The sequence below is a fragment of the Ambystoma mexicanum genome, chromosome 1q (assembly GCF_040938575.1).
Source record: "Ambystoma mexicanum isolate Mex_15411 chromosome 1q, UKY_AmexF1_1, whole genome shotgun sequence".
Classification (NCBI taxonomy): Eukaryota; Metazoa; Chordata; class Amphibia; order Caudata; family Ambystomatidae; genus Ambystoma; species Ambystoma mexicanum.
In genome coordinates this window covers 1,521,919,116-1,521,946,720 of record NC_090922.1, presented here as the reverse complement: position 1 = coordinate 1,521,946,720, position 27,605 = coordinate 1,521,919,116, and the positions used below count along the sequence as shown (strand labels likewise).

At 46.6% G+C, this 27,605-nt stretch overlaps 1 protein-coding gene across 8 annotated transcripts in view; it reads left to right on the top strand.

The window, feature by feature from the left end:
• SZT2 (SZT2 subunit of KICSTOR complex) overlaps positions 1 to 27,605 on the top strand; it is a 2,035,845-nt gene that overhangs the window by 1,933,566 nt on the left and 74,674 nt on the right. For all 8 annotated transcript variants that reach the window (XM_069642429.1, XM_069642432.1, XM_069642427.1 and 5 more), the window contains 2 exons: positions 19,117 to 19,300; positions 20,022 to 20,144. In XM_069642429.1, coding sequence (XP_069498530.1) covers positions 19,117 to 19,300; positions 20,022 to 20,144 — 307 coding nt within the window. The remainder of the gene's footprint in view (positions 1 to 19,116; positions 19,301 to 20,021; positions 20,145 to 27,605) is intronic.

Sequence of the window (27,605 nt, the reverse complement as noted above, 5' to 3'; positions counted from 1 at the left end):
CGCTAATTACGGTTGCCGCTGAGATGGGTGGTGGTAGTGCACCTTGCGTGGCCTACGATGCCGGTAGCGGCCCTTTCCGCCATGGTGTTATTTACATTACCGCCATGGCGTAATGCTCGCGTGCGATGGGTCGGAATGTGGCGCTCTTTCCGCCATCGATCCACGACGTAAACGTTCATTACGCCATGGCGGTAATGTCGGCTACTTACCGCCAGAGTCGTAATGAGGCCCAATGGTGTCAGTAAGAGAAGATGCTACACATCAACGTCCTTGGGTTGTGAACAGTGTTCTGGGTCCTGTCGCTTACAGCATTGGTGCCAGGAAGTGTAGGTGTTCACTGAGAACGTGACTACCATGATTTACATCAGTAAGGAAGGTGACGCCCGTTCTCCCATTCTGTCTTCAGAAGCGCAGACCCTGTGGAAATGAGCCCTAACACACAAGATGTTTCCTCATTCTTTTCCATCTGCCATGTAAATACAACACTGTTGCAGACTTTTAAGCATGGAACTGCAATCCTGTCACGAGTTGGAGCTTCTGCAAAGCAAAGTTCATTGCATCTTCCACCTGTGGGCTGACAAACATTAGGCAATCTTTTCCGGGACCACCGCACACAAAACCTATACACGAGTACGGAAGGAAAACAGGGACTAATTTTCAACCTGAGCAACCGGACACCGAGATATCAAGTGGTAGACCCAGCGCCTACCCAACCTGACTCACTCTGCAGGGCACACGCTGGATGTTCTGATCCCCTCAGACCTCCCCCTCTCTATCCCTCCAACTACTCCTCTCTCCTGGAGTGATCACTTTCTCCTTTCCTCCCATCTCTCCCTCTACCCCTTAGGCCAAGCCACACCAGCACTGCCACCTACCTTCTCAGTCATCCGACCCATGAACCGTGTGTCAGTTGAGGCTTTCGCTGCCACTTTCTCTCCCACTCCTCCTCCTCGGGCTGATCACATCCTGACACAGCCCTCTCCATGCTCCACTCCTCTATCTCCGATACTCTTGATGTTCTTGCCCCGTCATGAGGATGTGCTTGAAGCCCAAAGCCAAGTGCAACTCCTGGTATGACTCTGACCTTGTCACCCTTAAACGCAAGTGCAGGGTGGCTGAGAGTAAATGGCTAGCTTCTTGTGAACCCACTGACAAACTGGCCTGCCGCCTGCTCGAAAAGGCAATACCGGCTCTCTATCCGCACTAAGAAGAAAGCCCACATCCAAGCCTGCGTCTCTGCGGCATCTAACAACTCGGCCGAACTCTTTAAAATCTGCAAGGAGATGGCCAATCCTGCTGCAGTCTCTACCTCTCCTTTCCCCTCCCAATCCCTCTGCGCAGCCCTGGCATCTCATTTCATCTCTAAAACTTAGGACATCGTGGCCACACTCTCATCCTGCTCTCTCTACTCTCCCCTCTACCTAAGGCCCCCTGTGACCACCTCTCCTACCACTTTCTCTACCTTTCCTCTGTTCTCCCCTGACAAGGTTTCTGGACAAGTCTGATCTATGAAAGTCTCGTCAAAACAGGTTCTTCCCTGTTCTTCCAAAACCATCAAGGACCACATTGGCACCCTTGCTCCTGCCCTGGCTGCCTTCTGCAACCACCCCTTCGCCACTGGAGCTTCCCATTCCCCCCCTGAAGCACTCTTCTGACCCTCTTCTTAAGAAACCCTCAGCCGACCCCTTGTGCCAGGCTAAATATCCCCGGATCTCCATCACTCCTTTCCTGGGCAAACTCCTGGAAAAGTTGGCCATCTCCCAGCTTAATCTTCAAACTGAATCTGTTGGTTGTTTTCATGACCATCCGTCTGGCTTCTGAGCTGCCAGAAGCATGGAACCTACTCTCCTGAACATCCGTGAAGACCTGCTTTCTAACCTTGATTCTAATCTCCCCTCATTCTTCATCCTACTCGATCTTTTTTCTGCTTTTAACACCATCAACCATGCCATCCTGCTCAGTCGTCTCCGTGATAACCTGGGTATTATCCATCAGGCCCTGGCCTGGCTGACCCTGTTCCTGTCTGATCGACCCTCCCAGTTCCAACTTTGGTCCTTCCTTTCCTCTATCTCACTGTCTACCTGTGGTATTCCCCAAGGATCTAACATCTCTCCCTGGCTGTTCAACCAATCCCTGGCTCCTCTCGCACACTGCATTGCCGCTCTCTGCTCCAACTTTCAGTGCTATGCGGATGACACTCAGCTCGTTTTCCGGCTCCCCTCTGCCACCTCTTCTCCTTCTCCCATCTGACTGTCTGCTATCCAGGAGTGGTGTGCCGCCAACGATCCCTGCCTTAATGCCAGCAAGATGGAGATTCTCTTCATCGGTACACCTGCACCCTCCTTTCCTGACACTCCCTGGCTGGCCTGCCTTAGTCCTCCACCTGCACCCAACTGTGAGCCTAAGATCCTCGGGGTCATCTTCTCCACACTCTCCTTTTCGAATGGATTGTGTCATCCAGCGTATTCCACATCTTTGACATGTAATGTCCACAGCTGTGTACTTTGGAAACTTTTTCGGCAGAGGGTGTCCTGCGTCGATGGCGTCGGGTCGATGTCGCTCGAAGGCCTCGGTCGAGGGTGATGTGTTATAAATAGGACGCACAGTGCCCATAGCCTCAGTTCTGTTTTTTCCGCAAACATGTTTGCGTCGGATACTCTGCGCACCCTGTGTATTCCTCTTGAATGTGTCTTCTTCTTCGACCCCCCCCGACTCCGCAGTCTGGCTTTAAGACTTGCCAGGACTGCAAGTCTAAGATGTCGATTACCGACTCACATTGCATTTGTTTGTGGTGCCTGGGCGAGAGTCATGACACCGACGACTGTTCCACATGCCAGTCGCTGACTGCTAAGGCCTTGCGGGAGCCTAAGGGGAAGCTACAGGTAAAACCTCTAAGGGGGTGTCCAACGACGATTCGAGGGGCGACTCTCCGCGTTGGAAGGAGTACCGGGGATCTCAGTCCCGGAGTGGCTCCCGCCATTGATCGTCCTCGTCTCGGCATTCCAGGAAGCGGCGTCACTGGTCGCCTTCCCCGTCCTCCTAGGAGGATGGAGCCGCAAGGAAAGCGGCATGTCCGACAAAGTCTTCGACTCCGGAGGAATGGGCTGCCTTCAGGGAGCAGATGCTGGCAATTTTCCAATCCAAGGGCACAGTTCCGTCCACGCCTTCAGAAGAATCCGGCAGGGAACGGTCTCTATCTGTGGCTCGCACGCCTTTGGGCTCGGTGGGGTCCTTGGCACGACTGTCATCGGGAACCTTTGAGGTCCTGCTCGGACAAAGCTCAGGATAGTTGCAAGAGACGTGCTTCCAGGTCTCGATCTTCGTCCCCCTCATTTGACATTGCAGAAAAGGGTGGCGGCTGTTTGGCAGACACCTGAATCTCTTCCGGCAGTTAACAAATCTTTAATTAAAAAAAACGGCCCTTCTGGTAGCAACCCCAGCTACTATTCGTCTCACCCCACTCCCTAGAGTTTGGTGGTTAAGTCGGCTACGGCCACCTCGCGGCAGGCGGCGTACTCTACCATCCCTCCTGATGGGGACAAGAAATGCTTAGACTGTTGGGCACGCAAGATGTTTTCTGCGGGGAATATGGCGTTGAAGTCAGCCAACTCCACTTGTGCCTCAGCAAGATTTTCACACACACTGTGGAAATGTGTTTCTCTAGCGGCTGAGCATATTCCGAAGGGGAAGAAAGGGATGGGGTCCTTGCTCTCTTGCAGGATGGCAAGGATGCCATTTGTGAATCCCTTCAGTCTGGTTAGGACCCGGCCGGCAGTGTTAGCCAGTCTATGGCTGCGAGTACCGTTATACGCAGATTTGCGTGGTTGTGGAAGTCGGGTTTTGCCCACTGATGTGCAGGCCCGTCTTTTGAACATGCCCTTTGATGGCACGCATTTGTTTGTCAGAAAGGCTGACGAGAGCCTTGAGAGGTTGCAGACCTCAAAAGCCGCGGCTCCAACCAACCTCAAACCTAAGCGTAGAAGTACCAGTGGTGGTCAGGGAAATAGGGGTGCCAAAGCTGCTCAGGAAGCTGCCTCTTTGCCTTCAGGCGCTGCAGCAGGCACTCCAGAACAAGCATGAGGACATGTCCCATTGTTCGCCAGTTGGGGGCAGCCGGTCTCAGCATCTCGAAGCACTTGGGAGCTATTACTTCAGATGCGTGGGTTCTGGATACAATAGCCCATGGCTACTGCCTTCCCTTCCTAAAGCAGCCTCATGAGAATCCACCAGGGAATCTTTCTTTGAAGCATCCAGAACTGCTCCTTGTGCCTGTAGCGGAGAGGAATAAGAGGTGGTATTACGCATATTTTTTGATTTCAAAGAAAGAAGAGGTTTGAGACCCATCTTGGACTTTTTTTTTTGGTTAGTTGATAAAATCAACCTTTCAAATTTACAAAATATTACAATTAATTTCAACAAAATACAACTTCAATCAACAAGATTAATAACCAATTTAAAACAGCCTTTGTCAAATATAAAATATAAGATCCAATTGAATTATTCAACAAGCAGCATAATGAACAAAAGTATGCATAACTTAACAACATATAATACAACGAAACAAAATGGATATAATCTAATCACAATTAGGATAACGTCCAATAATAGGACTTGTGGAAAATATTCACTACTTTCTTACATCCGTAGGCGGATCAAGAATTCTAATTAAACTGTTTGGGGAAAGATTGCATCCAGAAAATGAACAGTCGTGACTTTTATGGCCAACCTTGGTGAAGAAAAAATTCAAGGCCAAATATCAGACTCAGAAAACGGATTTAGATCATCAAAAACATTTCCAAAAAGGACTTTGCGTAGAGAGTCTAAATAAGGGCAATAGACCAGACAGTACTCCATGGTTTCTCTTTGGTTCGGAGATCTACAAAAGCGACAGATGTTTTCATCTTTTGCAATTAGATTCCTCCTGGCCAAAACATCTAAGGTTGGCCATAGATTTAATCAAAAGTGGAGGAGCTTATTGCGAAGAGTAGATGAAGGAAATTTAAGAAAGTAATCCGCCGTGGATCTGTAAGTCTTGTGACCAAATATCCTGCAATCAAAATCCTTGTAACTCAAACAGTTAGATTGATTGGTGCACCAGTCATGCTGGTGAATTTTAATTTTAGCACAAGTTTGGTTGGATAATAATAAATCAAGATCTATTGAGGCGTCCGCCATAGCATCTAGAGTGTAATTACACTAACTTTTTGAGAACATGGAGTGTCGGGATAAAAGGTGGAGACCCACTTTACCAAGGATATTCGTTTGGGATACAGAAAATAAACATTTCCACAAAAATGTGCAACATTTCCAGATGACATGTGACTTCATTGAGAGAGATCCTAACTCAAAATGAATTAGAGGGAGGAGAGTGCAGCCCGGAAGATCTAACACTTGTTTCCAAAATAGTGCTCCCAGTCTATCCCACCATGCTGCATTTCTTGGAGGCATGGATTCTGCACCAGAAGTCAGAATCGGGATGACCTTTTGATGGTAAAAGGTTAAAACGTGTTTTATAGTGAATTTGCCAAATTTTCCCATGAGAATTTTAGCTTCCGAGATTGGAGAGCGAAGTTTACCTCGCAAGTTTGATTCATAGTAGGGATTTGGGGAAGAGGCTGAGAATATTACACCTAGATATTTGTATTGCACAACTTCATCCAGTGCAACCTTGTGTAATTTCCAGTTATATCATTTGACCTTCACATTGGTATGCCATTTGGATATTTGAGTTTGAGTTTTAGTTGTGTTTATGACAAGCTGATTCTCGTTTACATATGTTTCTAGGCCGTTAATAGGTGTTGCAGACCTACTGGAGTCTGTGAGATGAGCACAAGATGATCAGCATACAATAGATATGCAATTTTATGTACGCCCAAAAAGGGTGCGTCGCTCTGGATAGTGCTTAAGGCTACTCCTAAATCATAAATGTATAGGTTAAAAATAGTCGATGCTAGAATGCACCCCTGTTTTAAACCTCTGAACGTGTTACATTTTGCAGTCATGGCACCTGCCGTGGACAGTCTGACCGGCATAGAGGTGTTAGTGTGTAACAGGACAATTAAAGCCACTAGAGATGGAGGGCATTTGTATTTAAGCAATTTATTGTATAGTAGAAGTCGACCAATTGAGTCAAAAGTGACTCTGAAATCTACAAAGGCTAGATATAGATTCTGTTTTCTGGCTGCATAATCAGCCTGGCGCGTATGTAAAGATATGATGTTAGGTATAGTGCCCATGCCAGCTACAAAACTTGCTTGCCAGGGATCGTTAAGGTGATTTTGCACAGTCCACCTATTCATCTCCCTTAGGATTATGCGAGAAGATTTTTGCTGGCGCATCCAATAGCGCAATTGGCCTGTAACTCGAAGGATCTTTCCTGTTTTTCCTGTTACCTTTTTTATAGATAGGGACAATGATGGAGTGAGTCCATGTTGGTGGTAGGATTTGAGTTTTGATAATGATAGAGAAAATACTGAGCAAAATTTTCGACCAAATCGCTGGATGCGCTTTGAACATCTTATTGGATAAACCATCTGGACCGCATGCCCCCGACTTACTAGCTTTATTGATGAATAGGCGGATATCTTCTACATCGAAATGTAAATGAAAATTGCATGATGGTTTAATAGGTTCTAATGCTGTTCTCCCATCAGGGACTTTCTAGGGGTTGGTAAAGTGTGCTATCCATGCAGATTCCGATACTTCATTGGCTTGGGAGATAACTTGACTCCCTACGGTGGCTTGATTGAGCAGCGACCAAATTCTTGCTACATTTTTAGTATGTACGGCGCTTAGCATAAGTTGGCCATCTGCCTGATAAAGCTTTGCACGTTTAGATTTAAGCCAGTTTTTGTATTTTGTTTTGATGTTGGTTAAAGCATGAGCCTGGCCTCAATAGGGAGATTCATTGCCTCGCGTATTTGTTTTCTATACAACCTTTTTCGAATATTTTTTTCAAGATCAAAACATGTAATTTAGGAGTATCTGGGCCATATTTTTGAGCAGAAAAAGTCGAAGAGGTTTGAAAGGCCTGCATCATGTCAGAATATACAATGTTGTTAAATCCATCACTTGCGCATATTTTAGCAGATTTATAATTCATACAAGAATGGAAGTTGCTCAACGAATTTTCTGACCATCAGAGTCTATTACCTGCATTGTTTAAGAAAAGTGGCCCTTGAGGATATTTGTCTCGTGATATAAATAAACCGCTATAATGTGACCTTTTTGCCGTTAATTGTTTGTGATCACTCATAGTGGAATTTACAATCTTAAATTCAACAAAATCAGGAAAGAAATTGGCATTAGTATACACATAATCGATGATAGACGAGGTATTGCCTCGCCGCCATGTTGATCTGGCGGGGATGTCAGATGAAAAAGTACCATTGAGTCTATATAAATAATGATGGTTCACGAATTGTAGCCATTTACTCACTCTGTTTGAGCTGTTTTTGGGACTGTTAGAGGCACAGTCGAGGTTCAAATCACCTGCAATCAAAAAGTTTTTCCACATCCAAGTCCATGGTAATTAAATTGAGTACTTTGCTTAAATCTTTTAGGAAGCATTCATCTGTAATCCCCACCGGATTCCAATATGCATTTATGATGGTATATATGCTGGTACTTATTTGTAGACGAACCATTTGGATGGAGTTTGGAGAGGCCCATGGGGTAAGAGAAAAGTTTGAATCTGCTTGTATCGCTATAAGTAAACCAGCTGAAGGTCTACCCCGGAGGCTTGTTTTGGCAGGAATAATTTATACCTCATGATCATCCCAAATGGGACAAGAGGTAAGCCAAGTCTCTTGGAGCATTACAAGATGGAATTTGTTAAGAGCACTGAAATTGTTATTTAGTAGATGTAAAGGACCTCTCAAATTCCAACTGATTAGTGATAGATCTAAAGAGGAAACTGGTGAAGTTAGTTACTGTCGATTATACTGCTGATCAGTAATTTGGGAGCCTTTCAAGGTCTTCGACAAGTTTTTGTACATATTTAAATGAGTCGACTTGGGATTTGTGGGATGAATCACCTGTAGACTCTTCAGGTCAGCATCTACTGTCAGAACAAAGCCCAAATCAAAGAGTTGTCTTTTAGCCGACCAAATAATATTCTGAATAGCTCTGGAATTCATCCAAATTCTGACTACATAAGAAGTGGATCGATTGCAAAATTCTACTAGTTCTATGTCCTCGGAACTGATGTCTTCCAGTTGTGGTACATCGGAGAAGATGGACATTAGTGACGGACGGTTCAGTGCATATTGTGCACTTGGAGCCGGACGACAGGACAATATCAGGGCATAGTTGGTCAAATGTTTTTGATTTGTAAACTTGGGTAATGAAATTTTGGCAATAGAGGTAGAAGGAGGAGTAATGCTAGACGCTTGTTTAGGGACATTATGTAAAGCAACCTGTAGTATCTCTAGAATTTCAGAAGTGAGTTCTGCCAATAGCGAAGGTTTCTTTTCTCTTGGAGATTCTTGTTTCAGCTGATGGTGAGAAACCTCCTTACTTTGAATCTCTGTTGCGTGGGGGACTGTTGAGCAATTGGCAAACAGGGAATGGGAATCTGTACAACTTGAATTTGAAGCACTCGAGTGAGATTTAGTTTGGGGGTAGGGGCCTCCTGGACTCTCTTAGCTTTTGGTTCTACTGGACGCTGTCTGTTCATATAAGCGTCTACGGCTCGTCTGATTTCTTGTTGGTGAGATTCAGCAGTCAGACATGCTGAGGCGTCACATATGTTTGTCATCACTTTCGTCGCACTGAGTGCATCAGATGAGGTTGCAGTAGTAGAATTAAAGCCCTCCGCTTCTTCAATCAGTGCGTCAAGAGGGGCGCAAAACGAAATAAATTTGGTACCGGTCTGAATATTAGCAACAGAACGGAGCTTAGCTAATTGAAGATATTTTTTGTCACAGCAGAGGAAGCAATTTGAGCACTCATCGAGGAAGGATTAAGGTGTTTAAAAAAAATGTTTGTTGCAGATGAATGAATCTTCTTGGGTATTTGAAGATTTTTCTGCTTTTTGGTTAAATTCTCAACAGCAGATAAGTTATTATTCTTTCGGGAATTTTTCGTGAATATTGTAAAAGGAGTCTTGGTTGACAATGTTGTTGGTTCACTTGGAATTTTAACGTTATTCTCCTTAGTTATAGCTTCGTTAGATAACGTGGGCACTGATTTAATAATGCCTGAAATCAGCAGTACAGCAGGACTTAATGCAGGATACACAAGTGATAAAGGGGTCACTATGGGTGTTTCTATGATTGATTGCGATTTAGGTACCGAAGTTGACACAGTGGGTTTTGGTACAGATGCAATCATGGGTGGTTCCGAAATTCTCTGCTGAAAAAGTGCACTTGTGTCATTCTGCCATGCTATTATTTTGTCAAATTGCTGAGTTTGAACCTGAAATTTGTCGTTCAAGGATTCGAACAATTTCCATAAGGTTTGCAACACAGTGTTCATAGAGGTGAAATTTGTATTGATCAAGTTCGTATTCACATCCCCATTCCCTCCATTGCGTGGGGATGCTGGGGAGGAAGGAGGACGGCGCGGGGTCGGTGAAAGATATGACACTTCAATGGCCGAACAGTCTGTCAGTATCTGAAAACATGATCGGGGAGTATGAATAGTTTTGTGGTAAGCCATCAGGGAGCAAATGCGGCGAAAAGCCCGACTTGCTCAAGATCAGATCAATTATGGCCACATCTGAGCACGCGCTACACTAAGTGCTACTTTCTACCTCAGCAGGAGCTGAGGCCGGCATGTTATTCAGACATATACTATCAGACACTGAAATGTGAAAATTGGAGTTACACTGAGGAGGTTTCACAAGAACGTTGGTAGCTGCTTTTTCAGTTTGGGAGGTAGAAGCAACATGGCCCGGCAACACACTTCCTGGTGCGCCATAGGGCAATGAGCAAAAGCACGGAAGGATTTCTCAAGACGGCGAGCTTTTGCCGCTGTGAGGAGAGAGGCGTGTTGCTTGCCAGTGCATTAGGGAAAAAAATGGCAGATGTCCGAGGCAAAAGGCCACCCAAAATCAGGTCTTCCACCTTGACCCCCATAATCCATAACCGGCGTAGATCAAAATGCAGTATGTTGTTTTGATCTAGGAGCAGTTGACATGACATTTGCAGATGATTTAAACCCACCTGGTATTAACGTGGCAGGCATACCTGCTTTTAAAGAAGGGAGCCTGGATTGCATCTTAGAGTAAATTGCCACTTGTTTGGGGTTTAGTAGCAAGGCAGGTGGGCGTAAAGTGAGCCGGCACGCAGCTCGCTAGAGAGCTAGACAGCGAGACAGCACCACTCTGCTGAACCACTCCTCCGAGCGTGCTGAACGCGCACGCTTGATGAAGATAAGGAGTCAGCTGGAGAAAGGAGGGGGGACTGGCAGCAAGGGGGCGTGCTGTAAAAGAAACAAAAATACAGCAATCAATGCTTGTCGGCACGCCAATGACTATCTTACAATGAAGCGGCCCAAAGCGGCACGCCTACCCAAAGTCAGCAAGGGGGCAGGCCAAGTCCACACGTGGAAGTTGCTTGAAGCGGCTCACGGGGCAACAGGCTGCTGAAGAAAGCGCCGGAAAACAGTGCACCACAGCGAGACAGCACCACTCAGCTGAACCACTCCTTTGAACGCGCACGCGTGATGAAGATAAGGAGTCAGTTGGAGAAAGGAGGGGGGACTGGCAGCAAGGGGGCGTGCCAAAGTCAGCAAAGGTGCAGGCCAAAGTCCACACGTTAAGGTTGCTTGAAGCGGCTCACAGGGCAACAGGCTGCTGAAGAAAGCATCGGAAAACAGGGCACCACAGCGAAACCACAGCGAGACAGCACCACTCAGCTGAACCACTCCTCCGAATGCACCATTTTGGACTTGCGTTGGTTGAACAAACTTCTCAGGAAGGACAAGTAGAAGATGGTCACTCTTTCTCAAGTTCTCCAGACCCTTCAACTTCAGGATTGATTGGTGTGTCTGGACCTACAGGATGCTTACTTTCATGTGCCGATTCATCCAAAGCACTGAAAGTACCTGAGGTTTGTGCCTGGCGTCTCGCACTTTGTTTCGGGTCCTCCGCCCTGAGGGTCTTCACCAAGCTAATGGTGGTGATGGCAGCGTATCTCAGGCGAGGGGGGATTCACGTCTACCCCTACCTGGACGACTGGATGATCTGGGCGCCTTCTCCCGAGCAAGCGATGGATCATCTCGGTCTCACCTGCTGCTCCCTCCACAGGCTGGGCTTCTCCCTCAATTTCAAGAAGTTGCATCCGACACCTTCCCAACATCTCCAGTACATCGGAGCTGTGTTGGATACGTCCTTGGGGAAGTGCCCAAGGTGAGGGCTCATCACATTGTGCAGTCTCCAGACTTTCAAATTCTTAAGGTTGCTTGGCTTCATGGCATCCTGCATTTGTTTGGTGCCAGAGGCATGACCGAGGATGAGATCCCTGCAATGGGTCCTCAAGATGCAGTGGTCACAATTCTCAGGCAAGATGTCTGTTCAGATTCCACTCTCGGTGTCGCAGGATCTGCTGTGGTGGGCCAACGAGGAGAACCTGATGAAGGGGGAGCCGTTTTGGCGACCGTGGCCGGAGCTGACAGTTGTAACAGAGACTTCCCTCACAGGATGGGGAGCTCATAACAATGATTTGACCGCAAGTGGTCGTTGGTCTCCGTCGGTGTCTAAACTCCACATCAACCTATTAGAGCTGAGGGCCATCAGGCTGGGCCTGAAGGCTTTTAGGCCCTCTGTTCGGGGGAAGTGTGTCCTGATCATGATGGACAATACAGTGGCCATGCATTACCTCAACAAAAAAGGTGGGGTAGGGTCACTGCCGTTATGCAGGGAGGCGATGCAGCTCTGGTTCTGGGCAATCCAACAGACAATATCACTGTCGGCAGTTCATCTGGCCGGAGAGTAGAATGCGGGGGCGGGCGCTCTGGGCAGGCAAAGCACATTCTCTCATGAGTGGGAGTTGGCTCAGGAAGTCCTTCTGGAGATCTTCGCCCTTTGGGGAACCCCACAGTGGATCTTTTCGCGACCAGTGCTAACCAGAAGTGCAAGAGATTCTGCTCAAGGGAATTTCCTCAGAGGGGAGCCTTCGGAGACTCCTTCGTCACTGATTGGTCATTCCCACTTCTGTACGCATTTCCGCCGGTCCCTGTCATTCCTCAAGTGTTAAGGAGGTTCAGATCCCACATGATCCTCATTGCTCCAGATTGGGCCAGGAGAGCGTGGTACCGGACCTTCTAGAAATGTCCATCTGCCCGCATGCCATCTTCCCTACGGAGAGAGCTCTTGCGCAGGGGTGGGGGGGTGTCAGGTTCTCCATCCAGAGGTCAGGACTCTCAATCTTCACCCGTGGTATCTGAAAGGTTGAGGTATAAGGATTGGGACCTTCCGGATGACGTGATGGAGGTGTTGCTTTCAGCCAGTAGGCCAGCAACCAAATCCCTGTACTGTAGCTATACGTTTTGCAACTGGTACAGAGGACAAAATGTTGATCCTTTTCAGTGATCCTTTCCCATGGGTCTATCTTTCTTGCTTTCTTTGGCCCAGCGGGGCCTTCGAGTAGGTACAATTAAAGGTTACCTGGCGGCGCTGTCTATCTTCAAGCGCTCGTCTGAAGAATGTTCTTATTTTAAGATTCCTTTGATTTCCCAATTTCTTAAAGCACTCACGTGTTCCTGCCATCCCCATTCCAGGTGCTGGTTTGAGATTTGAATTTGGTCTTGAAATTTCTGATGGGTGCTCCATTTGAGCCTATACACTCTTGTCCTTTGAGACCGTTGTCTTTCAGGACAGTGTTCTTGGTTGCGGTTATTTCCGCTCACAGAGTGAGTGAATTGCAGGCACTTTCACCTAAGCCACCCTTTACTGTGTTCCACAAGGATAGGGTTGTACTGAGAGTACGTCCTTCCTTTCTACCTAAGGTAGTATCTGAATTTAATTTAAGCCAGAAAGTGGTTCTTCCGTCTTTCTATCATCCTCCTCCTCCTCCTCATCCTGGTAAGGAAGAGGAGCGACTCCATAGGTTGGACCCTAGGAGAGCTCTGAGCTTTTATATTTCTAGGATGTCCAGGGTCAGAGTAGACAGTCAACTTTTTGTGGAGTATGCTGGACACTGATTGGGCCAGGCTGTTACCAAACAGACCTTGTCCAGGTGGATTATCCTCACCATTGCGGAATGTTACCAATTGGCGGGCAAGGACCCTCCTGAAAGGTTGTGTGCTCCTTCCACTAGGGGCGTGGCTACTTCCACAGCCCTGCTGCGGGGAGTTCCTATTAGTAATATTTGTGACGCAGCCACATGGGCTTCTATCCACACCTTTGTTAAACTTTACTCCCTGGAAACGCTCCATGGTCAAGATATGACCTTTGGTAAGGCGGTTCTTTATTCTGCCATCTGATTGGGTATGCTAAATTCTTTTCCCTCCTCCATTTTCTGGTACTGCTTTGTGAGTCTTACCAGCTGGTAACGTTCTTTCGACTGGATGTTCCTCCAACGTATTCCACATCGCTCTCCCAGCCTGCCCCTCTGGAGAATTTCCTATGCTATTGCAGTTTATGTTCCCTCAAGGCTATGTGTAGTCAAGCAGGCATTGGGTATGTGCATGTCACATGTTATGGAGGAAAAAACATAAACCGAGGCCACGGGTGCTGTGCGTCCTTTTTATAACATCCGGTGACGTCGCCCTCGACAGAGGCCTTCAAGGGACATCAACCCAACGCCATCGACGCAGGACGCCCACTGCCGAAACCTTTTCCATGGTACACAGCTGTGGACATTACATGTCAAAGATGTGGAATACGTTGGAGGAACATCCAGTCGAAAGAATGTTACCAGTTGTTAAGTAGCTTGTTCTTCTCCTCAAATCCATAACGTCTCTAAGAAGTCAAATTACCAACTGCACCTCCTCAGTGGTATTCTTCCTTTCCTCTCCTTCCCACAGAAGCTCACTCTCTCTAGAGCTCTGGTTCTCTCTTGGCTGGACTACTGCAACAGCATCTTTCTAAATCTGCCTGCTTCTACTCTCCGCCCTCTGCAACTGTGAGACTTGTCCTTGGCCTCAAGCCCAGGGATCGTATCCCTCCAACACTGACATCTCTGCATTGGCTCCCAGCGGCAGCAAGGATTTAGTTCAAGACCCTCTGCATTGTCCACAAGGCCTTCTGGGGCATGGGTCCTCAATACCGCCAACTCTCTCTTCGTAAATACCTTACTACTTGAGCTCTTCGTTCCTCCACCTCCAACTCCCTCAGGGTCAGTCGCTTCTCCAAGCAACGAGTTGGTGGTAGATCTTTCTTCAGCTGGGTCCTCCCTCAGGAACAGCCTCCCTGCCTCTCTCAAACTTGAGGAGAACCTTCTCCGGTTCCGGAAGCACCTCAAGACCATCCTCTTTGCTTCTGCCTTCTCTCTTCCTCTCCTCTGCTGATACTGCACTGGTCACCTGGCAATCCTCTGATTTCGGGCCCAGGTCCCTGCTCGCCCAGTTGCACACCGGCACTGCCTCCCGGCAACCCTTGCACTTGGGTCTGTATCTGTAACCCAGTCCCCCTACCTGCACTTTTGGACACCTGCTCTCTGCACTTACACTTGCACCTGCCACTGGCTGGCCGCACTTCTTGTTATTGTCTCATCCCATGTACAGCACTGCCCCCCTCCCACTGGCACATTTCCCCTCCCCTAATCCCTCCACTGCACTTTGGCTATCTCAATGTTCACCTGGCCTAGTAAGATTGTTGTCTCTGTTCTCCCTCTCTTCCCCCTCACTTGCCTCGTCATGCCTTGAAACACTTGTGTATAGGCATGTTATAAATGCCATATCATATCATAACCGGTATGTTAAGCCTAACATCTGCCACCTACTGGAGAATGGAACCCTTCAGGTTTGAACTCCACGCAACCTAAATATCATCAAAGCAACACTGCTGCAATTACTGTCTCACTTCTGGGTATGGACCAATGCTTCTAAGACTACATGGACCCCTTGTTTATCTGCTCCCCATCTAACAAACCCACCCTCTACATCTCCTTGCACAAACATAATTCACCCTTGACTTGAGGAGAACCATCTCCGGTTCCGGAAGCACCTCAAAACCTTCCTCTTCGCTTCTGCCTTCTCTCTCCCTCTCCCCTGCTAAACCTGCTTAACTCCCCTTCGAAGTCTGCACTTAACCTTCATCTGGGCCACTCTGTGACCTCGGCCCAGGGCCCAGCCACTCTCCACTTGCACTGCCTCCCTGGCTCCCCCTGCACTGCGGGACTGTCACTGCATCCCTACAGCCGCCTTCCCAGCACTTGCTCTGCACTTACCTCGCACTTGCCACCAGCTGGCCCTTTTATTTATTATTTTATTACGCTACTTACCCTGTATTGCACTTTCCCCCCCACCTCCTCCCCCTGCACTTCTCCTTTTCCCATTACCTCTGCACTTGCGCGATCTGAATGACACCTGGCCTAGTAGGATCGTTTGTCTGTCTTCCCCTTGTTTCCCCCCCTCCCTGCCTCGTCGCGCCTTGAAACACTCGTGTATAGGCGCGTTACAAATACCATATCATATCATATCATATCACCCCTACACGCTGCAACCTCATGCCTAACAATCCCACATTAATGGAGCTATGGCAAAGCTTACTTGTTTCGCTGTATTGCACAAGCCTACCCAAACCTGTGGATTCGCCACGTTCGCAACACTAGAACTTATCAGATCATGGGCTCTCCACGCTGGAAAAACCTGTGTGTCAACAACAAACCAATAGAAGCAGAGCGGCATTCAGCATTTGGGGACTTCTGGCCTGCACTCAGCAACACCCCTGGTTTCACACCTGCTACCCCCTCATTCCCGCGAACAACACCTGCATCCTCTTATTAAAGGGCAGCGTCCGGCAAGGCCTCCAAAATGGCAGACGGGTGCTCTACAAAACCCTTTTTATTACACCACATGACCTGGAGGGAGGCTGCCACAGTACTTCCTGAAGACTGATATGATTACAGCAACTTGTAGTGTAACTGTTTTGGATAGTCGCAGATGTTTTCATTGATCCACCAGCAAATACGTTGGATGATTGTAGCTAAGATCGTTAACATATAAGTTAGATTTCTTCCCAGGGATGCAGGTGTATTCCTGCCATAGGACGGTTGCCATGGCTCCCTTTGAGAGTGGTTTTGATGTGGTAGTCTTTGTTGAAGTCGATCGAACTTCAGCATGACTATAGCATTGTTCGTATGCATCCCAAACATCGTACGTATGTGTGATTCATCATGGAAGGGGATGCCTTTCCAGCTGTCCTCTGAGCCTTGAATTATATTAAGGTCCGTTCAGGAGTTGCAGCTCTCGCTGGGTGAAGGGGGTCCACGTTTTCCCTTGGCTACCTTTCTTGGCTGAGCAGCTATGACTGCTGTGCTTTGCCCCTGAGGTAACAAAACCCAGACCTATTAACGAGAGGACCTCTCTGACTTTGCATGTTTCTAGTGACCTTAACCGGTATGGTCAAATCTTCTGAACACTAAAATGCTTTCAAATAAAAGTTTGCTTGCTTGTAACCTGTATAATATTTCTTATATACTTTAACAACTTTCATTGAATATTCCCATATTGAATGATACATGTGTGTTTTATTCTATGTGCCTCCAGCCCATTCCCAGGTCTACAGGACCCCGGCCGACCTCAAGTGGGCCGAACTCGCCTTTTCTTTTCTGAGCTCTACCTCCAAGCTTCTCTTCCTTGGAGACTTCAATATTCACCTAGACTCTTCGGATGTAGCCACTCTACCCTTCTGCAACCTCTTTCCCTCACCATTCTTCCCTCTGGTCCAACCCACTCAGCCGGGCCCACCCTGGATGCGCTCATCACTGCTGATAACTCCCTCTCTAACCCTCCCTCTCACTACCCCTCTTTCCTGGTCTGACCATGCTCTCCTCTCCTCCCATCTTGAGCTCCCTGGCTAAGCCTCTGCCTTCAAAGCCAGTCTCCTTCTCTGTCATTCGACCGATGAAGCCTGTCATTAGCTGCTTTTGCCGCCTCCTTCATTCCTCCCCACACTCCTGCTATCTACTCCCACACAGACTATTCCCTTCACCTTTCCATCTCCAACACGCTGGATATCCTTGTACCTGCCATGAGGATCTGCATGAATCCTGCCTCCAAGTGCAATAGCTAGTATGATTTTGACCTAGCCTTGCTTAAACGCAAGTGCAAAGTCACTCATCGGAACTGGTTGGCTTCTAGAACATCCTCTGACATACTGACATGCCGCCTGCTCCAAAGGCAATACAGTCTCTCCATCCACTCCAAGAAACATGCCCACATCCAAGCACTCCTCCCTTGGGCCACAAACAGCACAGCTGAACCTTTCAAAATCTGCGAGGAACTTGCCAATCCTACTTCTGTCTCTGCTTCTCCTCTTCTTTCCCAGGCCCTCTGCACAGCCTTTGTCACCGACTTCAATACCAAAACTCCGGACATACTGTACTATCTTTTACACCACCCGCCCCACTCCACATCTGTGCCCAGGCCTCCCTTGGCCCCTCTCTCTCCTTCCTCCTTTCTCTCCTCCATAGTGCTGGATGAGGTCACCAAGCAGTCTGCTCTATGAAAGTCTCGTCCAAACAGGTGCCCCCCTACTCCTCTAGAACTATCAAGGACAATATTGCCTCTCTCGCTCCCTTGTTGGCTGAGTTCTGTAACTATTCATTTGCCACTGGCTTCTTTCCATCACCCCTCAATCACTACCTTTTGCTCCTAAAAAAGCTGCCTGCGGACCTTTCCTGCCCAGCTAACTACTGCCCTATCTCCACTACCCCTTTCTTGGGCAATCTCCTGAAGAAGCTGGTTATCTCCCAACTAGTCCATCACACTAAATCTGTCGGCTGCCTTCACGACCACCAGTCTGCTTCAGAGCAGCCATGGGCATGGAAACTGCTCTCCTGAACACCTGTGATCACCTGCTCTCAAACCTTGAGTCCAACTCTCCCTCTGTTCTCATCCTCATCGGTCTATCCTCCGCCTCAACACGGTCAAACATTCTACCCTCATAAATCGACTTTGTGAAGCACTATCACTAACCGGGCACTGGATTGGTTGACCACCTTCCTCTCGAATAGGCCCTCTCAAGTTCAACTGGGCCTGTTCCTTTCCTCTGTCTCACTCTCCACCTATGGCGTCCCTCAGGGTTCTCTCCTCTCGGATGTCTTCTTTGACCCCGCTCTCCCCTTCTCACCTCACATCGCTGACCATGTCAAGAAATCTCACTTTCAGCTTTACCTCCTCAGAGGAATTCTCCCTTTCATCACCTTCCCCTAGAAACTCAATGTTTCTAGAGCTCTGGTTCTCTCCAGGCTTCACTACTGCAACATCCTCGTCTTTAAACTGCCTCTTTCCTCGGTCCGCCTTCTTCAACTAATCCGGAATAGGACTGCAAGATTTATCCTCGGCCTCAAGCCCAGGTACCACATCTCTCCAGCCCTAACATCTCTCCACTGGCTCCCCGTGTCTGCAAGGATCAAATTCAAGACCCTCTGCATCATCCACAATGCTTTCTGGGGCCTGAGTACACACTACATCCATCTCTCCCTAAATACATCCCTGCTAGAATTCTTGGGTCCTCTAGCTCCAGCTCTCTGCAAGTCAAATGCTTCTCTAATCAGTGAGTGGTGGGTAGATCTCTTTCTTTGGCTGGACCTCCCTCCAGATTGGCCTTCCTGCCCTCCTCCTTCTTGAGCCGGATCTTCTTAAATTCCGGAAGCTTCTCAAGACTTTTCTTTTCTCCTCCTCCTTCCACCTCCCCCTCCCCTGCTAGTTCCACCTGCCTCTATGACTGGTGGCCTGTGACCCTCATGAGCCTTACTCTGGCAGTCTCCCCCTTACCAGCACTTAAACTCGGGCACCCTTCCCCGACTAGCCTACAGGCAGTATCTTACATCACATTACATAACATCTTACATCAGTGTACTGGATGTCGCTGGCGGGCATTCCTGTGTCATATGAAGTGACAGATGCCAGTTTTGCATTCTGGGATGATGCAGGTTTTAGGAGACTGTCTGGAGGGCAGTCACTTCTGTCTATCTCTAAACACTCTTTGATCTTCTATTATAGGTATGTTGACCTTGGAAACTAACATGATTGCAGCTCATCAACTCTACAACTACATCGCTGACCATGCCAACACATATCACATGAAACCCCTGCGCATGTGTCGCCCTGCCCCCCTAAACACAGATACCAAGAAGGCGGCTAGCAGCGAGCAGAACGAGTATGCCCTTGTGTCTATCTGGAACAGGTAATGGGGATGGTTGAAGGTGAGTGGATGCTCCTATGTTGAGGGTTGAGAGTAGGTGATCTGATACATTGGCCTCCTGTCATAGCGTCCTGGGAAGATGGTCTTGGATAGAGTGAGCATCTGACACCCGCTTTGGGTCCCAGCATCCATTTGCTGGCAGGATCAAAAAGGGTGACCCGAGATTTCACTCTGTTGCAAAAAATGCAGGCACATGGAACTTTCACAATGCCTCCCAGAGTATGCCTGAAGCCTTTGCTTTGTCCTTTAACGCTTTGCTCTTCGTTTTGGACAATGAATGGGCATAGAAACATTGCTTTCTCCCTGGGCACTGAATGGACCAGGAATCATTGCTTTCTCCTTGCACACTAAATGAGCCTGGAGACATTGCTCTGTCCTTGGATACTGAATGGGCCTGGAGACATTGCTCTGTCCTTGGACACTGAATATGCCTGGAGACATTGCTTTCTCCTTGGACACTGAAAGGGCCTGGAGACATTGCTCTGTGCTTGGACACTAAAAGGTCCTTGGGAATATGCTCTATACTTCGGCACTGAATGGACCTAGAGCCTTTGTTCTATCCTGAGATGCAAGAGAAATGTACATTGAGTGAATGAGTGAGTGAGAGATGATTAGTGTAACATATACTGTGACAGTCTGCCTCTTGCTGTGCTCTCACACTTGCTTTGACAGTCCTTGGTCTGTTTTGCATTTTTCTCCTTAGTTCTGGTTCCTACAAGGACTCGGAGGGGCTGAGGCACCATGATGACTTTGATGTCGCGCTCTTGGTGTGTCACAATGCTGTACCATTTGAGGAGCAACCAGAGGCAGAGAAGAATACCCTGAGGTGAGGAACTCCCATGCCACTGAGTCAAGTAGCCACTGGTGTCATAGAGGGTCAATCATGGACTGCTCATTTAGGGCACAGAGCTGATCTTTTCTAGCCTGCGGATGGGGCCGGTATGTAGTGTTCCCAAAGCTATGAAACTAGGGAGGGAGCTGCTCCCATGAAAAGAAAAGGTCACAGTTTTTTATATGTATTTGTTATGCAATCTTGTTGAGATTGTTAATAAACTGCTTTCTTTGCTAATTGTCATGAGTAGATAGAAAGAAACTGCTGAATGATGGAGGTGTATTTTGACTGCTCCTCAGTCCAGAGTGTCTGGACAATGATGGAGACTGGGCCGTATTTGGAGGATCATCCACCAGTGGTGGAATCCATCTCCAAGCCCATGGATTCCAAAAAATAATACACATACCTGAAGCATGGAACTTTAGCACTACTGCAGCAAAAGAACACAGATGTGCAGTACTTTGTACCCCACAGTGCAGTTTATGTCATCCATGAGTTGATCCTTGGTCTCATTCTGATAAATATATATTTCCAGTTTTACTCCCGACAAGGAAGATTTGGACTAAACGTTGTGCATTTGTACCCATTTGCTTGAAGATCACCTTTTCTGGTGTGCTCCTGCTCGTGACTATTGAAGTCAAATAATCCTGCAGATGCACAGTGTTCTGTATCACCATGTGCTTTGAGCTTGCATACAAGGCGATATTGGTGCGTCTTTGGATTTGGTCATCTTGGGGATCAAGCAATTGCATTAGCAATGTAGATTGTTACACCTTTAGCGGAAATCTTCCGGCTGAATTGATAAGATGTGGCCATATATTTTCATAGCTTTGCCAGCGTTAGTTTCCAAAGCAACTGCCCCAGGATTAAGTACAGATGTTTGGGGAAACCCGACAAAGGATGTTCCTGCATCCCAGGAAATGGAGGATCAGTGACCAGTGGAACCAGGAAAGTCTGGTACCCCGGAAGCCCAGTTGCCAGTGTGTGTGTGGATGAGGGATGAGTGGTTAACAGTGCTTGTCAAGATTGTGAGACCGTCATACAAATGAGACAACATCTACCTTTGGCCTAACCCTAGTGGGCGACCATGCATCAGTCTTGGACAATCTCCTAGGGGGGTGTGGATCACTATGCCCCCCCCCCTCCCTGCTCTGCTCTTGTATCTCAGGGCCTTTGTTCACTGTGTTACTCATAGATTACTCCTGTCTTACTCCAATGGACACATTAACATAAGACACAAAGAAAACACATGAATTGATTCAACAATGGAAACACTTTTATTCATACATAGCAAAGCATGATGCAAACACTACTATAATTTGAATCTCGAATTTGCACCTTTTATGCTTTTGATGCACATCTACCAGAAATGCAATAACTATAAGCCTTACAGGCTTCAAATGCAAATAATCTAATAGCCACACCATACTTCACATTCTCTCTCTAAGACCAACCCTGTCTGAGTACCTCATCTATAGCTCTGTGTGAGTGTCTGTTCTAATTCCCCATGCACGTGTCTTATTCAGCAATACTCCCCTTCTTTTTCTGTGTTTTGCTCTGTCTCTCCTCTCCCGCTATCTCTGCAACAAGCCAGTCAGCCAGGGCCAGGACTCTCTTTGCCACATCTCATCAGCTTTGCTCAGAATGCTTCCCCAATGCTCCCTCGATCTCAGCTCAATCTCTCAGAGAGCAGCTCCATCCAAAAACTCCATCTCCAACAACTAGAAACTCCCAAAAACCTCACCTCTCATTATACTGTTCAATGATGTATTCATATCCATGGTTACACTCGTTCACTCTTAGCTAAAATGCCTCTCTTTCTGTCTGTCAGCAATTCTAAATATGAGCAGTGCCTAAATGTCTGTGATGCATGTACTTGTACTTTTTCAATCATTGCGTGTTCTGTCATCGTGACATTTTCTACATATCTATACCATATCTATCTTCTGTCTGCTTGCGGTACAAAACACCATCTCCTCATATTTCTCCATTCAGATCCCTCTATCCTTCTGCATGCAAAGCGCTGCCTACCCCCACCTTCCTCTTCTGCGAAGCATCAGCCATGCTGTTAAGGCCAGCATCCCTCTCCTCTCGAACAAAGGTCATGTTATCTGTGTCTGCTAAGAAACTTGTTTGCAAATACTTTGTACACTAACGCATAACAATCTCTCCGCACTCCGCGGAACGAACAGCTTCTGTGTGTCTCAATGAAATGGCTTTATAATCCCAGCTACATCTCTGTCCAGCTTTTACTCTTTCTCTCGCAAACCCAAGCGCTATCTATAATGCAAACTTCATGCATATTCTAAGTGCACACTCAATGCGTTTCTCTCTACATGCATACATAATACATAACAACATATCTCTACAAATATAATGTGTCTCTAAATGGCACTTCAAATATAACAGGCCTCATTCTATAGCTCTCCAAATGCATACAAAGTGGTAGAATAATGTGGATAGTCTAATGTTACCTCTTCATGTCACTACTAATCAGTACGTATGATGGATAACTAAACAGGATGCAATGATGGATAACTAATCCCTAAGTGGGTAATGACTCTCTAACAATGGGTAATGATTCCATAATAATGGGTAATGATTCTGTAATGATAGCAAACCCGGCTTCTCCATACTATCAGGTTCTACAATCTCTCCTCTTATCATTATATAATCATTAGTAACGATTTGTCAAAACATGTCTCAATGTGGCATGCTAAAACCAAGCAAAATTACAAAGGGAAAAAACATTCTATTCATAATGCTAAAAAAAACCTAAACAATGCAAGCATTTCACTCTATCAGTGGCAAGCTAAAATTAAAATGCATATCTGCAAATGTATCAGAATTCAGAATAGCATATTCAAGTTTCTCATAGCAAAAAGTCAAGTCAAAAGCCAAAAATGTGAAAGTGTGTCTACAAGCAGATTATTCAAAATGAAAATTGCAATGCATAGAATCAGTGCATATGTACTGTGGATTCAGGTGTATTCAAATTTCAGTGTGTCAAGCACAGAATTACAATATCACTTTCACAGGTGTCAAACTCATTTCAAATGTATGCATTTCCAGTGTATACATAACAGTGTATTGGTCATACAGGCCAATTGAGTTACATGTCTAGTCCAAGTTATTTCCAGGTTCACTCATGTCAGTCTGTGATCAAATCAGTTGTCTATGTGTGTCCTCACATCTGTGCAAAATCCCAAGTCAGTACAAATCCAGTTCTAATGCAAATATCTCAGCCAAGGAATGTTAACAAAGCATGTCAACAAAGCGAGTGTTCACAAATGGGTCATAAATGTGTTCAGCGACATATATGTTGAGCAAACATGTGTATGGGCATCAAAGCATAGCCCAAAGCAAAACGTAGTTACAGCAGCAAATGGAACTCAAGTGTGTGTCCTGCAAACGGACAATTTCAGCGACAAATACCAGAACCTTACTGCTGCAAGCGCTTCTCACAATAGGTGACAGATCTTTTCTTCAGAGCAATCCCTGCTCACTGCTGCAAGTTTACTTCGTCGATGATGTCTCAACTTTCCCTATTCCAAAGCTTTCCCTGTCTATCCTATTTTGATACCGATGTATCATTCACGTGGCTCTCATTCAGAGTGTTGCAAAACAATGCAGAACAATTCCATTCATTTCCACATAGGCCCTTCACATAGGCCAAACTCCAGATTCAAATTCTCTCCTTCCTTGCCAGGTCATGCTGTTGCCATGCCAGTCGTTGCCATGCCATGCCAGTATTCCAGTTCATGCCATGCCAGTCCCTGCTCTTCTCATGAGTGACCAGCCAACGTTGGAGGATGCAAGTGCAGATTTCAAAGCACCATGGTGTCAGATCAATGCTCTCTCTCTTTCACTCAAGAGACAAAGCTTCACTGCTTTTCAAACGTGGTTAGCATCAGGAATTCAAATGCTTTCAGAGCGTGTCTTCCTGCTCTTTCTCATTTCTCTCTTCTTCTCAGGCCCAAACTTGTGTCTGGTTCTGGTTCTGGTTCACAAGGTAAGGCATTCCAAATGGATTATCTTCTCGCTGCAGATTACAAAACAGCCCACAAACATACTTCTCTCCTTTTGCTGAACATCTTTCACTCTTTCCCTCTCTTGGCACAGAATGCTGCAAGGTGTATTCTCTCTACAGTCAGTCACAATCTTCACTTCCCATGGCCAGTTGTCATGCCATGAATTCAGACAGCAAGCACGTCTTCTGGGTACCTTCTCAGAGCACAGCCATAGACAAAGCTACACCCTAAGGTCTCAAATCGGTCGGTTGGCATTCCCCAGAAGTGCTGCTGCCAAATGTAGATGTCAGTTAACAATGTCTCATCACTGCTGCTGCAAGCAGCCATGATGCAAAGTGAAATGGTTTCATCAAGGTCTGGTCAATCTGGTCTGGTCAATCTGTCATTCTGGTCATGCTGCTGGCAATTATGGTCTGGTCAATTCATGCAATGCAATCTGGTCAGTCATCAAATGCGATCTGCAAGGTGTCTTTGTCTGCAAATATCGTGTCTCTCCAGATGTCATGCAAAGAAAACAAAAGTGCATGCATCAGTTTTCCCATCAGTTTCAGATGTATTCAAAGCCAAAAAACAAAACAGCATTTCTTTCTTTATCCCTCAGTGCACATAGCTAGTTCTGAACTCCCCATGTCTCTCAAAAGACATCAATGCTAGTTCCTCTCAGTGTGTGCCCAATGTCAGTTCTAGTGTATCAGTCTATCAGTGCATCTGTCTAACCATGCTTCATGATGCATTACTCCATCCCTGTCTTTCTCAAAACAAAATAGGACAAGCCCACCTTACATAACTCAAAAATTGCAACTTCAAATGCTGCACAACTGCATTCCTCTCATTCAATTGCACTCCATGTCCTGCAAAAACATTGCTTCCTGTGTCATTTCCATGTGTTCTATCCACAGACTCCCCTTTCAACATAAGTGATTCATACTGATTCACTACATGTTGACAAAACAAATTGATTTCATTCAAATAGACACTGCTTCCCACATGTGCAACACAATTCAGATTCAATAAACATTCCTTCCCTTCACTGCTTACTCCTTCTTCAAATAAACAGTCTGCTAATCTAATCATGCACAATGTTTCTGCATAACGTAAACAACCCTTCTTTCCATGCACTCATTCAAAATCAAAAAATTCAAACAATCCTTTATCTCAGAACATCCAACTTTCGCACGATTCACTCTATTCATGTTCTCCTTCAATGCTATCCAAGTTTCTATGTCAATAGACAAAATAATATTTTCACTCGATAACGTAGGCAAAGTACTGTTGTTAACAATCCTGCCAACAATGTCATTACAAATGCCATTTCTATTCAAATCAAAGATTTTCACATACCTGTCTCCATGCACATAACTGCTTCCATACAAAGGTGTCTCCATTAATACAGTTTCATGCTGCAAATCTTCATAGGCAAACCCTCTATGCATTCTGCACATATCTGTCAAAAATACACTCTCCATTTCCTGCTTCACCCCGCCATGTTTTCTCTAGGAACTCTGTCCCACCATCACTTCTGTTGATAAAGACTTCAATGGGTAATTCAAAGCGGCTGGGACATCTTCCCAGTTTCAATTACATGTGTGAGACAATATATTATTGCTCGCAAGTCACTAATATATGGTGTCATTTCTGTTCCTGCTTCTTCACTATTCACTTTCAATTCTTCAATCATTACGGTTGGTGCCAGCGAAACTTCCCAGGTATCAAGCATATTTCTAAGTCGTTTTCTTATTGCTTTCAAGTCACTAAAAAATGAGCTCATTTTGCAGTTTTAATTACAAACCTCACGACACTTGAGTTTCAAAACGACACATTTCAAGACTTCTCTAAACATGCAGATATAGTCGTCGACTTGCCAAAAATGTGCACAAATTCCAACCAATAGGAATTCAAAACAAAAGTCAGATTTCACCAAAAATTCTCAGCCTCTGCGGAGTTCCAAACAACCAAAATAACACAAGCGTCTTCAAGAAAAAACTGTTTCTCTAGCTCGGCCAAATGGATGTACATTCATTCCTCAAAAAATGTAGTGTCATGAAAAACTGCTCTGTGGCTGCTGAACTTCTTCCTACGCAAGGACACGTTCCAGATGGTTACTCTAGCCTCGATTCTGCAAGCCCTCGATTTGCAGGACTGGTTGGTTTCCCTCGACCTTCAGGATGACTACTTCCATTTGCTGATTCATCACAGGAAGTACCTACGGTTCGCAGTGGGCCAACACCATTACCAGTTGAAGGTCCTGCTGTTTGGTCTATCCTCGTCTCCCAGGATTTTCACCAAGTTGCTCGCAGTGGTAGCTGCTTACCTCAGCAGGGAGGGCACTCATGTCATTCCCTACCGTGATGACTGCTCGTCCGAGCTCGCTCCCCGGATCTGGTGCCTGAGCACCTGCTCCATACATGCACTCTTTTGCACAGTGTGAGCTTTTCCACGAACTTCAAAAAAGCTGCTGGTTTTGCGGTCCCGTTCTCTCCGATTCATCAAGGCAGTCTTGGCACTCACCTGAGCAGGGCATTCGCCCCTCAAAGATTGAGTGGTGAATATTTTGCATACGGTCATGAGATCGCTACAGTGGCTTCTACATTGCCAGTTGTTGCAGTTTCAGGGCTACATCTCGCATCTTTGCTTTCAATCTCAACAGGAAGTGCGAGTTGTTCTACTTCAGGGACTTTCCTCGGCAGGGTGCTGTGGGGGACACACTGATGGTCGAGTGGACTTTTGACCTCTATGCATTCCCGCCAATCCCTGTTGTCCTGTTCGTTCTCAGGAAGTTTCCGCCTGTTTGTACCCAAAAGCATTCTGATCACTCCGGACTGGACCCGGACAACATGGTATCCGGAGTTGCTGAACATGTACATCTGCCCTTCCTAGTGCCTTCCAAGGAGACTCAACTTGTTGTCACAATCACATGGGCAGGTCTTCCCCCTGAACCTCAGCAGCCTGAACCTTCATGCTTGGCTACTGAGAGGCTGAAGTACAAGGAGTGGGAATTGTCGGACAACATCCTCGATGTGCTAATTTCAGCTTGGAGGCCTGCCACGAAATCTATGCAGGTGGTGTACATTTTCATTTTGATGAGGGCCCTGGACCCTTTATCCTGTCCTCTATCCCCTGTATTAGATGTACTCCTACGTCCCGTCCCCTTTCCTCCATACTTGTAGGACATCTCTCCGTCCTGTGGGACGGGACCGGAGCACTTTGTAAAAAGCATCCACATTTTTTTCAAAAATGTGTCCCACTCTCTTTCCTGCGCTGGGCCCGGCACGCGGCCGTACCCCCGCCCACCTTGGCTCCGGCCCGCGCATCGCCCATCGGTCCTTTTCTCCGCTCGATCGTGGCCAGACGCACTTGCATCCTCGGAAGATTTTCTTCCCTTTTTTCCTCTCTGGCTCTCGCTAGCGTTCGTTTACTATTCTGT